We start from the raw sequence: 13682 nt of genomic DNA, 5'->3' as shown, positions 1-13682 counted from the left end.
TGGGGTCCCTCAAGGAGCCATTCTGTCTCCCATGCTATTTAACATTTACATGAAACCGCTGGGAGAGATCATCCGGAGACATGGGGCGCGGGGTTATCAGTACGCTGATGACACCCAAATAATCTTCTCTATGTCTCCGACTGATGCAGTGACTGAGGATGGCGTCTCTCCTCTCGTGGCCTGTCTGGAGTCGGTAATGGGCTGGATGAGGGAAAACCGACTCAAGCTGAATCCAGAGAAAACGGAGGTACTCGTGATAGGTTCCCCTGGTCCAGGAATGGCGGTGGTTCCACCTGTCCTGAACGGGGTCACGCTCCCTGTGAAGGACTCCGTGCGCAGTCTGGGGGTGCTTCTTGACTCGTCCCTTCACCTGACTGCTCAGGTGAATGCGACGGTCAAGAGCACCTGTCATCAGCTTCGGCTTATTCGCCAGCTGCGCCCATACCTGTGGTACATGCTCTGGTAACCTCGAGACTGGACTGCAATGCACTCTACATGGGGCAACCCTTATACCAAACCCGGAAGCTACAAATGATACAAAACATGGCAGCCAGGCTGGTCACTGGTACTTCCAGGGCCAGCCACATTACACCGGTGCTAAAAGATCTGCATTGGCTGCCGATCCACTTCCGGGCGCAATATAAGGTGTTGGTGATGACCTATAAAGCCCTAAATGGCTTGGGCCCAGGATACCTGAAGGACCGCCTCTCCCCATATATTCCGTCCCGCACCCTCAGAACATCCGGGCAGCAACTACTTAGGGTTCCCGGGGCCAGGCTTGTCTCCACCACCAGGAAGACATTTTCCATCGCCGCCCCGGCCCTTTGGAACACGCTGCCCATAGAGCTCCGCTCGGCCACCTCCCTGGCCCAATTCAAAAAGGACCTGAAGACCTTCCTTTTTGGCAACGCATTCCCCGACTAAGTTGTCCTACGGACCTCCTTCCTCCTCACTGGCAAGAGGACTGGCTAACTCGGGGCTTTTCTGTTCTTTTACTGTAATGTTTTTAATGGCGTGCTATGTTTTTAAAATGTTGTAAACCGCCCTGATCTGAGGAAGGGCGGTATATAAATAAAATTTTTATTTATTTTTATTTATATTGTTTTATTATTTTGATTGATTAATGATGGATTTTAATGATATATAGTAGTATACGATTTTTTTTTATGAAGGACTTTAGCTGTTAATTTTGATTTTTAAACTCTGATTTTTATTGTATTATATTTATAACCTGTATCGTATTGTATCTTATTCTGTTTGTAAACCGCCGTGATCATAGGAACGGCGGTATATAAATAAAATTTCAATCAATCAATCAATCAATCAATCAAAATATCCACTAGAGGGCACTTCTCTCCCACAAGCAATCTAGGGATGGGCACAGTACTGTCTGTCCCCCAGTGATCAAAGATACAGTATTATTGAATTTTTGATTTTTGCTCCAGAATGCCCCAGATGTACTCTGTTGGATTGCATGATAATTGGTGGAGTGCCTAGTTTTCACCAATTATTCATTTTTACACCAGATTTGCAGCATCTGGAACTTTATGGTGCAAGTGAAGAAATGCTGCATAATGTATGGTGTCAGGTTGAATGCTGCATTGTCTAACAGGGCTGTGAGGACTAAGCACAGCCAGATGAGATTCTGAAGACTTGAGTCCCCATAATGTCTGTTCCCAGTTTTTTTCTGCTGTTATCTGGGAATGGGAATGCAAGGTTCCAGTCAACATATCTCTGAAAATGAGGCTGCCTTCTCAAGCCATTTCTGCCAAACTGCATGCACAATCCCTCTCAAAGCCCTAGCTTTGGGGTGCACATGGGTACCTCTAGGACTTACTCACTTAATCACTAACTAATAATTATCTTTTCTCTAGACACACCAGATCTATTCACCAGTATTGAGCAGATTCCTAGTCAGCTGGAAGTGAAGAATAGTAGTCAGGACTCTGCAGGCCACATGGAACTTAACAGTAACAGGTTGCGAAACTCTGATTTGAAGGAACTACACATCTGTTAATAACTGGTGTAGTTTATCTTCATAAGCAATGGAATTCAATAAATCGAGTGAATTGGCTCCTTTGTGACCCTTATTGTTGCCTATGGCCCTTCTGCATTTAATGATGCAATGAAGTACAATCTACTTCATTCATTCAGTTATGAAAATGATTTTTGTTTCTTTCGTGATGCATGCTGTACTGTCTTGTGTACCACAGACCACCAGAGATTAAAATTTTGTGCATTGGAAAGTGCTTAGTGCTTTAGCAGTTTGAGTGACCTGTTCTAAATGACTTTCTTCTAGTAGTCTATTTTAAACCTTTTCTTCTTCATGGAAGCTGGTTTGTTGCCTCTCTTACTGTACTGTAATGGTGATTGAAATTTGTCTGCTAAATAAATGCTAAAGCTTCCTGGGGAGAAAATTTTTGAGGCACTTTTTTATTGGAAACGTACTGTACCATATTTTACATAAATCCAGGCAGGCTGTCACTTTTGAATTGCTTGCCCATATGCTGGACTGTAGCGTATTGTATGGTGAAACATTGAAGAGACTTTATATTATATTTATCACTGAGACACTTCTCCCTTAAAGTCCATCTGAATCCAAACCAGCTTTTGAAAATTTTGGACTGGACCTCAACAACAAAGGTTAAGTAGCCAGGATGTAATCTTAATGGCTCTTAGAAAGAAGTTAGGGGGAAAATAAAAAAAGAAAAGATTTCCAGAATGTCTTGATGGAAAGCCCTTGGAAAAGAACAAAGAGAAAAAGAAAAAAAAAGAGGCAGTTATTCATTTAAGAAAAAAATACAGTTACGGTTTATTTACAAATACTAGTCTTGGCAAAGCTTGAAAATGATGAGTTAATTAACCAATAACATTATTCAGTGTGGCTTAACTCCTCTGATTAATGCTGATTAATTGTTAATCCTATACTTTAAAGAATAGATTATTTTTAGAATGTTAGAAGTTTTTATGATGGATATCTCTCTTTTTTCCCTCTCTTTCTTTCTATCTCTGAGATAGATCATATGTCTTCTTACTTGGTAGCCTAATCTGACTACTTTATCATGGGGGAAAAATAGAAAAGCTTCTGAAAATCCTCACAAGAAGAGTTGGCAAGCTATTGCAGAACTGGGATTAAGAAATAATTGAAAACAAAGAGAAAGGAAGAAAAAATGAGTGATTTTTCATAGCCTTCAAGCACTTGATGGTCCTTTTGGATAATCAGGCCCTTTAGAGCTGGAAAGGTTCTACTTCCCACCTGTTGGACAATGGACTGCATGAAAACTGGTGGAGTTTTTCTGGGCATCATTATGATTCCCTTCAATTCTCCTTCCTAATCAATTTTATTTTACTTTCTATTGTATATGTAAACTGTTATTTGCATTGTGAGGTGCAGTGACCCCTCTTTAACCTTTTAATGTGTTTCTTTGTGTTCTCAGGATTCATACACATGGATAATTAAGTGGAAAGTGTTCCTTAGGTGCCCCATTTCTATTTCTTTGTTACACACACCACCCTCACATTTTGCCATTGCTATTTATTTTCTTTTTACCAAGATTAGGATACAAAATGGTTGATAAAACATGACACACACACACACACACACACACACACAAAGGAGTTTAAATGAAAATATCAATATAAACACTTAAAAAAAGTACTTTAAAATACAGTGGGCACTTGGTATCTGCTGGGGTTTGGTTTCGAGGACCAGTTATGGATACCAAAATCCATGGATACTCCAGTCGTATTAAATACAATGTAAATAAAATGGTGTCCCTTATATAAAATGGCAAAATCAAAGTTTGCTTTTTGGAATTTAAATATATAATATTTTCAAGCTGTGGATAGTTGAATCCATGGATAAAGAATCTGTGGATACAGAGAGCCAGCTGTACAACATTAATAAATATGATGGAAGGCTAGCACCTTCATGTAGTGGCAAGAAGAAGTTTGTGAATACTAATGATAATTCCAGAAATGACACTGTTTGGCTATGGTGGTCTTAATTAATCAAAAGACATTCTTTTTCTAAATATCAAATAGGTTTTATATTAATCACTTCTGTGTCTTGTGAAATAAAACAGTGGGTACATGTAAGTCATGGTAGATGCAAAAGTAAATGATGAAAGTCTGGTTGCATCAACTCAAAGGGAATAATCAGAATTATGTACATAAGAAATAAAGTAGCTTTTCAGGGGTGAGTTTAGGAGTCCCCCACCTCACAAAAGGATTAGAAATGTGAGATTTATCTTTGCCATATGGTTGTGTGGAAGCATGCTATGCAGTGATCAAAAGACATCTTACAGATTTCAGAACAGCAATCAGCAGTCTAGGAAAGGTTCCAAAAACATTTCTGTGGATGTAGGGTTCTGCCAAAACACTGTGAGACAGATGGAAAAATGAATGGATGGAGAAGGTTCAATATCACAGTCACTCTGTGCAGATTCACTCTTTCTAAGGGTAAACCGGAGTGTGATCCAGGAAGGTACATTTAATATCAGACTAACATCCAAGGATCTGTAGTTAATTCTCACATGGCCTGATGTGAATGCCAAAGTGATCAGGGAAAGTGGTTGGAAAAAGACTGAATAAAAAGTCGGAGTAAGTGACCAGAAAGAGACTGAACAAGAATGGTGTTGTTGGTATGAAAGCCAGAAGGAAATTAATGCAACTAAAAAAGGACACTACTCCCTATCTAAAATTTACTAAAGTTGACATAGGTACTTGTGGAAAATTGTTGTCTGGAGAAATGAATCAAAGGTAGAAACCTTTGACCTCATTGAAAAGTTGTGATGAAAAGGGGCCTGCTATGCACTGGAATGTTCCTATCGCATTCCGGATGTGTTCCCCAGTGGGCGATTTTCAGGAACTCTTCTCAAGCGTTCCTGAAAATTGCTCCCACTGGGATGCATCTGGAACACAATGGGAATGTTCAGTGACGGCGGCAGCGTTCTCCCTGTGCGGTAAGATGTGCTCTTTGCTGCCTCCCATCCCCATCACGTTCCCTTTTAGAATGAAACAGGCCCATTTCAGGGCCTGTGCGATAAACTTCTATCTTTCTTGCTTTCAAAATAAAGATTGATAATGATATCTGTACATCTTATCATGGAGTGAAATAAAATTAAGCCTGTTTCTGTTTTGAACTTTTATAGTGGTGACTGGTGTTTTAACTGATTCTGAGTTCTGGCATGTATTGAGACCACTAAAGCAGATTTTCAGTGACTTCAGAATGACTTGTTAATATCCTACTATATTTCTAAATTGTATTGTATCCATTGCTGATCAGTTTATAGAAAAGTAACACATGCAGAACTCTAAAGCCATGTGAGAGTTGCGTGTCAGCATCATGTAAATGTACTTGGCTGCTGCTCAGATTGCACAGACAAGCTTTGTATGCTGACTTTTGTTTGAATTTGTACAGAAGGTCTAATGCTCTTAGAATTTAGTTGCTGAGGCATGCTTTCCTGCAATCATTTTTTTTTAATCCATTCTGTTTTGCTTCTCTGGTATGTTGCTGTTTAGAGATTAAATGAGATGGAAAGGACCAACTACCCAGGATGCATTGTTAGAAGGAGGGGGCAAATTTGATTGTCGTCAGCACTGGGTTTCCATATGGGTACTTAAAAGCATTTGGCTTGCAGATGATTACTCTAAAAATAGCTTTTGAGCAGAGTTTGTGGCAGGGTCCGATTTCGGGTTTTAGCTGAGTTGGCCGTAAGAAACTTTCTTCGCTGCTGATGCGAGGCTTACATGAGGGTGATTTTTAGCTGATTCTATCTTGGACTCTGGTTTTTATACTCAGATCTACTTTGTATATGGATAAAAGACACTGATACCATGGCTGATGATTCAGGTATAGTTCTGGCAGTTTGGAGAAATCAACCTGTTTATGATTCATGCTGGCAACAAAACTGCAAACATATTGTATAATGTGACTTTAATCTGAAAACTGAATAGAAGCATTAATTGTTAAATATCTTAAAACTTGGTATTTTTTGTTTCTAGTTTGTGTGATCCTTTGAAATAAGATAATCTTACATTTGATAGTAAGAATTTGAAAATGGATTGCAGTTTCTCCCCTTTTTAAATGGATAAAAAGAATAGAAATCCTTTAATAGTAAATTTAACATTAATAATATAGCAAAAGTTTAGAAACCCCTTAAAAGATGTCAAAAACTAGTTCAATGTAATGTTTTATGTGGTTTTAAAGCTGCTTGGTTGCATTTTATGTGGTTATTATTTCTATGTATACTTGTGATAGGCAAAAGCAAAAGCTTACCACATTTGGAAACTGACCTACTTTTGCATTGCTGGCTCTGTTTGTCTGGAGGGCTTCAGCTATGGTCTAGCTCTCTAGAAAGTGTTTAAATCAGTAAATTGTACATCAGTACAGTATATACCTCTGGCTCCCAGGTGATTCCGTAATTGTTAAATGTGAAATCATAAACCTAAAAGACAAAAGTTAACATTCTAATTGATATAGATGAAGGAAGAAATCTGGGAGTAAAGCTTGCACAACAGAAATTCCTCTTCTAGGAGGCAATTGGATTTCTCTTGAGTAGATTTCTTGTGCATAGCAGCAGTGGCTTCACAAATCCAAAAATAAACATCTGCTAAGATTATAGCATTTTTTTGTGAAATTCAGTTTTCAGTTTTAACTGAATCTCAGGGGAAACTATTTATGGCTATTTGACAAGTCATTTTCACACTGTACTGTCACTTAAATATCCATGAGCTTGCTGTATCTCATAGTGTGCAAGATTATATCCCCATTACTTTGAGACAGGCTAGTATATGAAAATATAAGCAACTATATTATCAAATATTCTGTACATACCTCCCATAATGAATAGTAAAGGCTATGTTAAATGTTGTATTACTTAATGAAAGTTGTAGAGTTCTAATGACTTTTAGATTAAAGCCTAAGTAACAGGTAGCAATCAGTGATGAAAATAAAAGAAATTGGGACCCCATTAAATTGCAATTACGTACATACTTGTGATCTTGCAAATGAGCAAAGTGTATTGGCTCCAGTTATCAGACAAACTGATGCTATTTTGTAACCAAGGTTAACAGATTTTATTCTCAGTAATTTAGCATTCAAACTTTTCTGGCTCTTTGATTGTTCTGGAAATGGAACATTTTGATTTTGTTTGCCTGGTAGGTTTTAAATGGTGACTTCTTATAACTGGAAGTATATACCAAAGTATTTAGATGTGGATACTAATGGGGCAATACTCATTCATTGCACCTCATTGTATGATTGCCTTAAAGGATTTTAAATTGCGGTTTCTTTCATTCTTATAATGGAAAGTACATAACAAACTATTTTGATGTGGGTACTAATGGAGTAGTACTAACTCATCTCACTTCACTGGGTTATTGCTTTAAAAGCTAAATTAAATCAAAGGTTTACCTTGTTATGGCTTTAAGGGACCAGTGCTTGGCTTACTACACAAAACTATTCACTGACTTGAATCGTAGAAAGTCAGTAGTGTTAAAAATCAGAAGCCACTCTATGAATGTACCCTAGATATTTTTTAGTATCTTTAAAACATTTATTAGTCTTTGTATGAGTAGTAACTATTCAATATCCAACTTAGTAGTAATATAGTACTAACTAACAATATAGCAGTAACTAACTATATCCCTATAGTTAGATTGCAACCCTATACATGTTTACTCAGACATTAGTCCTAGTTGAGTTAATGTTGTTTACTTTCAAATGGGTGCATAAAATTACATCCTTCATCATTTAGGCACATTTAATAACTAATTATTGATTCTGAGTTACTGATTCAACTAACTGATTCAAAGGTTACAGATTTTCAGGGAAGATCGGGGTAGGTGAAGCATTACACAGTCTTCATTATTAGTAATCAAGCTATATTGAAAGCTTTATTGAAATTGAACAAGACAGTAAACTGATTTTATAATCTTGAAAGCATAAACTTTGGCATTTAGCAGCTGAAACTTTTCATTCATAGTCCAAAAATTAAAAAGTAGAGTCTGGTTTGTAGAGTGAAGTTAAATTCTGTCATGTCCTTAAGATATTTAAATTGGATAGTGTAAAAAATACAGAGTGTGGTATAGTGGCTTTCAGCATTGGACCACAACTCTAGAAACCAAGGTTCAAATCTGGATTTATCCATAGAAACCGATTGGGTGATCTTGGGCAAGTCACACTGTCTCAGCTTTAGAGAAAGGCAAAAGAGAATCCCTCCAAGTGGCCATAAGTTGGAAAAAAACTTAAAGGCATACAACAACAACACAAAATACATATCAGACCAACACATAATTTTAAAAATGTGTTAATCTTTCAAAATATAATCTTAATGATGCAATTTAATGCCAGACATAATTGACAATAATAATAATAATAATAATAATAATAATAATAATAATAATAGGATTTATTTATATGTCGCCCAATCACTGGGAATCCGGGTGGCTTACAACAGAAGGGATAATAGACGGTTCCCTGCCCTCAGGCTTACAATCTAAAAAGACACAACACAAAAGGAGAAGGAAATGGTGAGGGGGGGAGGGGATCAGGTCCAGCATTCTTCTCTCCCTCTGAGGCCTGGACCAAGGCAGATGGACCAGAGGGAGGGCTCTTCTTCTTCAGGCTAGCCCTGATGGAACTGGGCCAGCCTATTCTCTCCCTCACAGGCCAAAAGATGACAGTTATGGAGGGAGGAGCCTCTTCCTTCAGGCTAGCCCTGATGGAGCTGGAGCAGCCTATTCTCTCCCTCATAGGCCGAAAGATGACAGTTATGGAGGGAGGAGCCTCTTCCTTCAGGCTAGCCCTGATGGAGCTGGGCAGGCCTATTCTCTCCCTCATAGGCCGAAAGATGACAGTTATGGAGGGAGGAGCCTCTTCCTTCAGGCTAGCCCTGATGGAGCTGGGCCAGCCTATTCTCTCCCTCACAGGCTGAAAGATGACAGTTATGGAGGGAGGAGCCCCTTCCTTCAGGCTAGCCCTGATGGAGCTGGGCCAGCCTATTCTCTCCCTCATAGGCCTAAAGATGACAGTTATGGAGGGAGGAGCCTCTTCCTTCAGGCTAGCTCTGATGGAGCTGGGCCAGCCTATTCTCTCCCTCATAGGCCAAAGGATGACAGTTATGGAGGGAGGAGCCTCTTTCTTCAGGCTAGCCCTGATGGAGCTAGGCCAGCCTAATCTCCCCCCACAGGCCAAAAGATGACAGTTATGGAGGGAGGAGACAATAGATACATATTAAATGACAAACACTGTGCCATTAAAGATTTCTCTTTTAATATGTACAGTAAGTGAGACTTGGTTGAATATTGAAGGAATACTGCCTCTTTATGTCTCAGCAATGGAAATGAAAGCATATTTTAAAATGGTCTTTAAAATAAACATGGATAGTGGACACCTGTCCTTATTTTCCCTGAAAATGTATATCAGTTACAGTTGAATCCATAACTTTAAAACAATAATTTATGTACATACTTGATTATATGTCAAAGTTATGTATAAGTGAAGGGTAGGTTTTGGGGGCAAAAATTAGGATTTTAATATGGCCCATGGATAAGTCAAGAGTAAAATGTAGGGGCATGGAATAAAAGATGTAAAGTATGAAGCAAAGGCGATACCAAAGCACTTACAAAATTCCAATAGCCATAACTGTGCTCATCCTAAAAGCTGGATAGATGAAGAGGGAGCTATTTTCTTCCTTCCCCAGGCATTCAAGCCGTAACAACAAAATACTTCTCCCTAGAAATTAAAATACAGTGATAATAACTATTTAACAACATGCCGACTTTTCATGACATTCCAGAATCAGTTGTTTGAGGCACTTACCTTAAACCCCAGGTTTAGTCAGTAGTCAGAATGAAATGGCTGTTTAATTACAGATTGAATTAAAATAAACAAAAAGGTATTTGCTTACCCTAAAGCAGGGGTAGGCAACCTTTTTGAGCCGGGGGCCGGGTTGCTGTCCTTCAGACAACTGGGGGGCCGAAGCCAAAAAATAAATAATTAAATATTTTTTTTTAAAAAAATTAAATAAATAAATAAACCGGGACAAATGTAGGACAACATTTTCAAATGGTGGACACTTTTTTAAAAAAAGTGGAGGACACGCAAAAAAAATTGCTGATTTTTAAAAAAATATTAATATAAATGCATGTTTCTGAGGCGTCTATAGAAATTGCCCCCCTTGCCCCTGTGCGCGAGAGGCCAAAGGTCCCGGCGGCAATCGGCAGCAGGACCGGGCTGGGGCCGGTCCCAAGGCCTCGCCGGGCCACATCCGGCCCGCGGGCCGCAGGTTGCCTACCCCTGCCCTAAAGCCTAGCTGGATGAGTAAGTAGAGGGGGGGTCAGTGTTTCCAGAACAGATTAGACTATTGACATTCACCAGGGGATGGTTCATTTTTAAATAAGAGCTAAAGTATAGAACTTACATTGACCCATGGATAGGTTGACTCAAGTTTTTTGGATCTGTTGTTTTACTAAAATTTCTAGACTGACAAGCTTGACTTGAAGACTCAGCACACTTGAAACATTATGAAATGAGACCAACACAAAGACACAGTGTATACCCCATATAAATTGCTTCAGTTTACCGTAATCCTAGACAAATAAATGGCTGAGATCCTGTATGGGGAGACAGTTATGATGGCTATACAGTCCACCCTCCTTATCCATTATTCAACCATCCATAGCTTCAAAATATTATTTAAAATTGAACCTTGATTTTGCTATTTTATATAAGGGATTCCAATTTTATTATGCCATTGTATATAATGGGACATGCATCCACAGATTTTGGTATCCCTGGAGGGGGAGGTCTTGGATTCAAGTCCCAGCAGATACCAAGGGCCCACTGTAATGTATCTCCCATCCAACCCAACCTCACCTTTTCATAGCTGCAGCCCTGCAACATGGTGATTTCTTGGCTGGTGGGGAGCCAGTAGAGGTGGCAGACATGTTCAACTACCTTCCTATCACAGGGACCTCCAGGAATAATCTGGAGATCCTTGTGAATGATAGCTAGATGCTTCTCTGATGGATCACACTACCCAACGGTCATGAAAAAGCTGCAACTGTAACCCTGAGCCGGTTGATCTGAGCAGTTGGGGAAGAATTCCAGCCTCCTTAGCAACCCAAAAAAACTGATTTGCAATAACAAGGATCCAGTTTATATTATTGTAACTCATTAGTATTATGCTATGCAAACAAATTTAATTTTTTGCTTTATAATTGCGCATTTGTGAACTGATTTTGACTAAACATCATACTACTGTTAGTATGACATCCTTTCAAGCATTTTATTTTCATGCATTCCGACTATCTGGCAACATTCAGCTCTTTCTCATAAGTTTAGTCAATTCTGTATAAAATAGGTGTGAAACAGACTGCCCCTTTGCGACACTGTCTGGGCACCTTCAGAGCATGGCGTTTTGATGCCGCATGCTTTGAAGCCACCTGGAAGATGGATTCCACCTGCCTGGCTGCCCACGCTGGCCTCTGGGCATCTTGGGGGTGTGCCGGTTACAGGCTGCAAGGCCCCAACATGCCAGGAAGCCACCATGGGGCTGCAGAAGAGCTGTCAAAAGAGTGGTTGAAAACCGCTTCTTTTTCAGTCGGCGCCATAACAGTTTGGGGATGTGGCATATGGCTGCCAGGACCCAAATCCATCCGGGGGGGGCTTCACGCCACCCCATCTGGGCCGTCAATTTCAGCCCATACAGTGTGAAATAAATGTTAAGGACTGTATGTACTACCATTCAATTTTCTCTCCTCCCCATCTATTCCCAATTATTAGTGAAATCATCATCATCAACCTAAATAACACTGGATAAATCCCCTAGGGAGATGTAAGGTGATTTTAAAAGAATTGTTCAAAAATAAAGCTGTTCTTATTCAGTTTTGCACCATTCTTTTTGAATAATTCTTTATTACTTGCCCCTAAAGTTTACCCTTGACGTATCCATGGGTTATATCAAAATTCTTAATTTTGGCCCCCAAACCTGTCCTTGACTTATACATGAGGTCAGCTTATAGTTGAATATATATGGTAATAGTCAAACAGAAAGAAAGGGAAAAACTTTAAGATATAGCCAAGAAAGGGAAATACTTGTGGTTTCCCAGTCATGCATCAACTAATTTGCCCTATTGCAAAGTTCTGGACACTGCTTGCAGTTTTAGACAGAGCTCTTTTAAAAAAAAACAACACAATTTTGCTTAGTGCTTTTGCAGGTGTAGGAGAGTCACTGTGGCCATGAATCCCACTGGGTGACCTTGGGTAAATCATTTACTCTCAGCCTCAGAGCAAGGCAAAGACAAACTCCCTATTACCAAATTGTAGCAAGAAAACCCAGTGATAGGTTTGTCTTAGAGTTGCTACAAGTTGGAAATGACTTCAAGGCATACAACAACAATTTTGCAGGTGTACAGCTTTATTGCATGTGTATTTTAGGCCACAATGGGAAACTTTGCGGGGATAATTTTCAGGTTCGGAGACCTTCATTGGGTCACAGTTTGGCCAGAAATGTTCCAAAATATCTATTCAACAACAACAATGCAATAATATAATCATAAAACTGAAATTGGTTTAATTTAATAACTTCTGGCTTAATTTTAGTGCTTGGGGTGGAGTCCCTCTGTACCAACCAAATGCAGATAGACTGTTCTTGGAAGCTTCCAGGAGTAGAACTTTCCCAAAGAGTAGGAGTGTGTGAGTCTATCTGTATGTATAAAACAAATTGAAGTGGAAGGACATTAAGGGTACTCTAGGGCAGTCTGTTGGATGCAAAAACAGCCTTGGAATATATGCACCTCATTGAATGCACTTTGCCTATCTATCTTAGAGAATAAGGCTGACTTATACTGATTTGTGATGTAGCATCTACTTTCAGCACATACCATCTTCTTGTTCCTACTCTGAAAGAATAGATTTTTGTGGGCTGCAAGGAGCTGGGGAGGAAAAATTATTTATTCTGTAGGTGGCTAAAATTCAAGTTGTGAGTTACAGAATGAACCAAATATTTCTTTCTTTCTTTCTTTCTTTTTCTTGGCTATGTTCAGTTACTTTGATTCAATCAATCAACCTTTAGTCATGGGTCAACATTTAAAAATAAACAGATTGTGAAACTTTACTCCTTATACTTAATTTTGTTTTCATAAATTTTATATTTGCAAAGTTCATAACTATAATCATATTTTCTAGTAGTAATTCACTTTCTTTATTTTACAGAGACAAAACACGGAGGAAACAAGAATGGCAAGAAAGAAGGCATTTCTGGAAGTTCTTTTTTTACATGGTTTATGGTAATTGCACTGCTTGGAGTCTGGACTTCAGTCGCGGTGGTTTGGTTTGAGCTTGTTGATTATGAGGAAGTACTAGGTAAGAGTTCCAACAATCAGTATCTAAAATCAAATAAATGTGAAATGTAATTTTCCCAAGTATCATATGTTTACAGTTTTAAAATTCTACTTCCATTGCTGCCAATTCATTATTTATTGGCAAAAATTACACTTGTAAGAGCAATGAATAAACAAAGTCTGGAGATTGAGAGAAAGACACATGTGTACTGCATATATTTGTAACTGTAATAACCAGAAAAGCAATTGGGATGAAGATAAGGTTGTAAATAAAGGGGAGGAGAATCTAGTTGGCTAATCTGTCTGGGTTCTAATGATGTGAATAATGGTTT

The 13682-nt window shown here is 38.9% G+C and overlaps 1 protein-coding gene across 2 annotated transcripts in view; it reads left to right on the top strand.

Moving 5' to 3' along the window:
• The window catches only part of LOC149317363 (aspartyl/asparaginyl beta-hydroxylase-like), a 169012-nt gene that overhangs the window by 24493 nt on the left and 130837 nt on the right, over positions 1 to 13682 (top strand). Inside the window, exons 1-2 of one of the 2 annotated variants that reach the window (XM_089517368.1) lie at positions 5610 to 5854; positions 13223 to 13372. In XM_089517368.1, coding sequence (XP_089373494.1) covers positions 5839 to 5854; positions 13223 to 13372 — 166 coding nt within the window. In that variant the 5' untranslated portion in view covers positions 5610 to 5838. Of the gene's footprint in view, positions 1 to 5609; positions 5855 to 13222; positions 13373 to 13682 lie in introns of those variants that run through there. The other variant, XM_089517369.1, reaches the window with a different exon arrangement.

Source organism: Sceloporus occidentalis, unplaced genomic scaffold (genome assembly GCF_023333645.1).
Source record: "Sceloporus occidentalis isolate IW3139 unplaced genomic scaffold, rSceOcc1.0.p SCAF_3, whole genome shotgun sequence".
NCBI lineage: Eukaryota > Metazoa > Chordata > Lepidosauria > Squamata > Phrynosomatidae > Sceloporus > Sceloporus occidentalis.
Note: the sequence above shows the minus strand (reverse complement) of the source record. Positions and strands in the feature narration are given on the sequence as shown.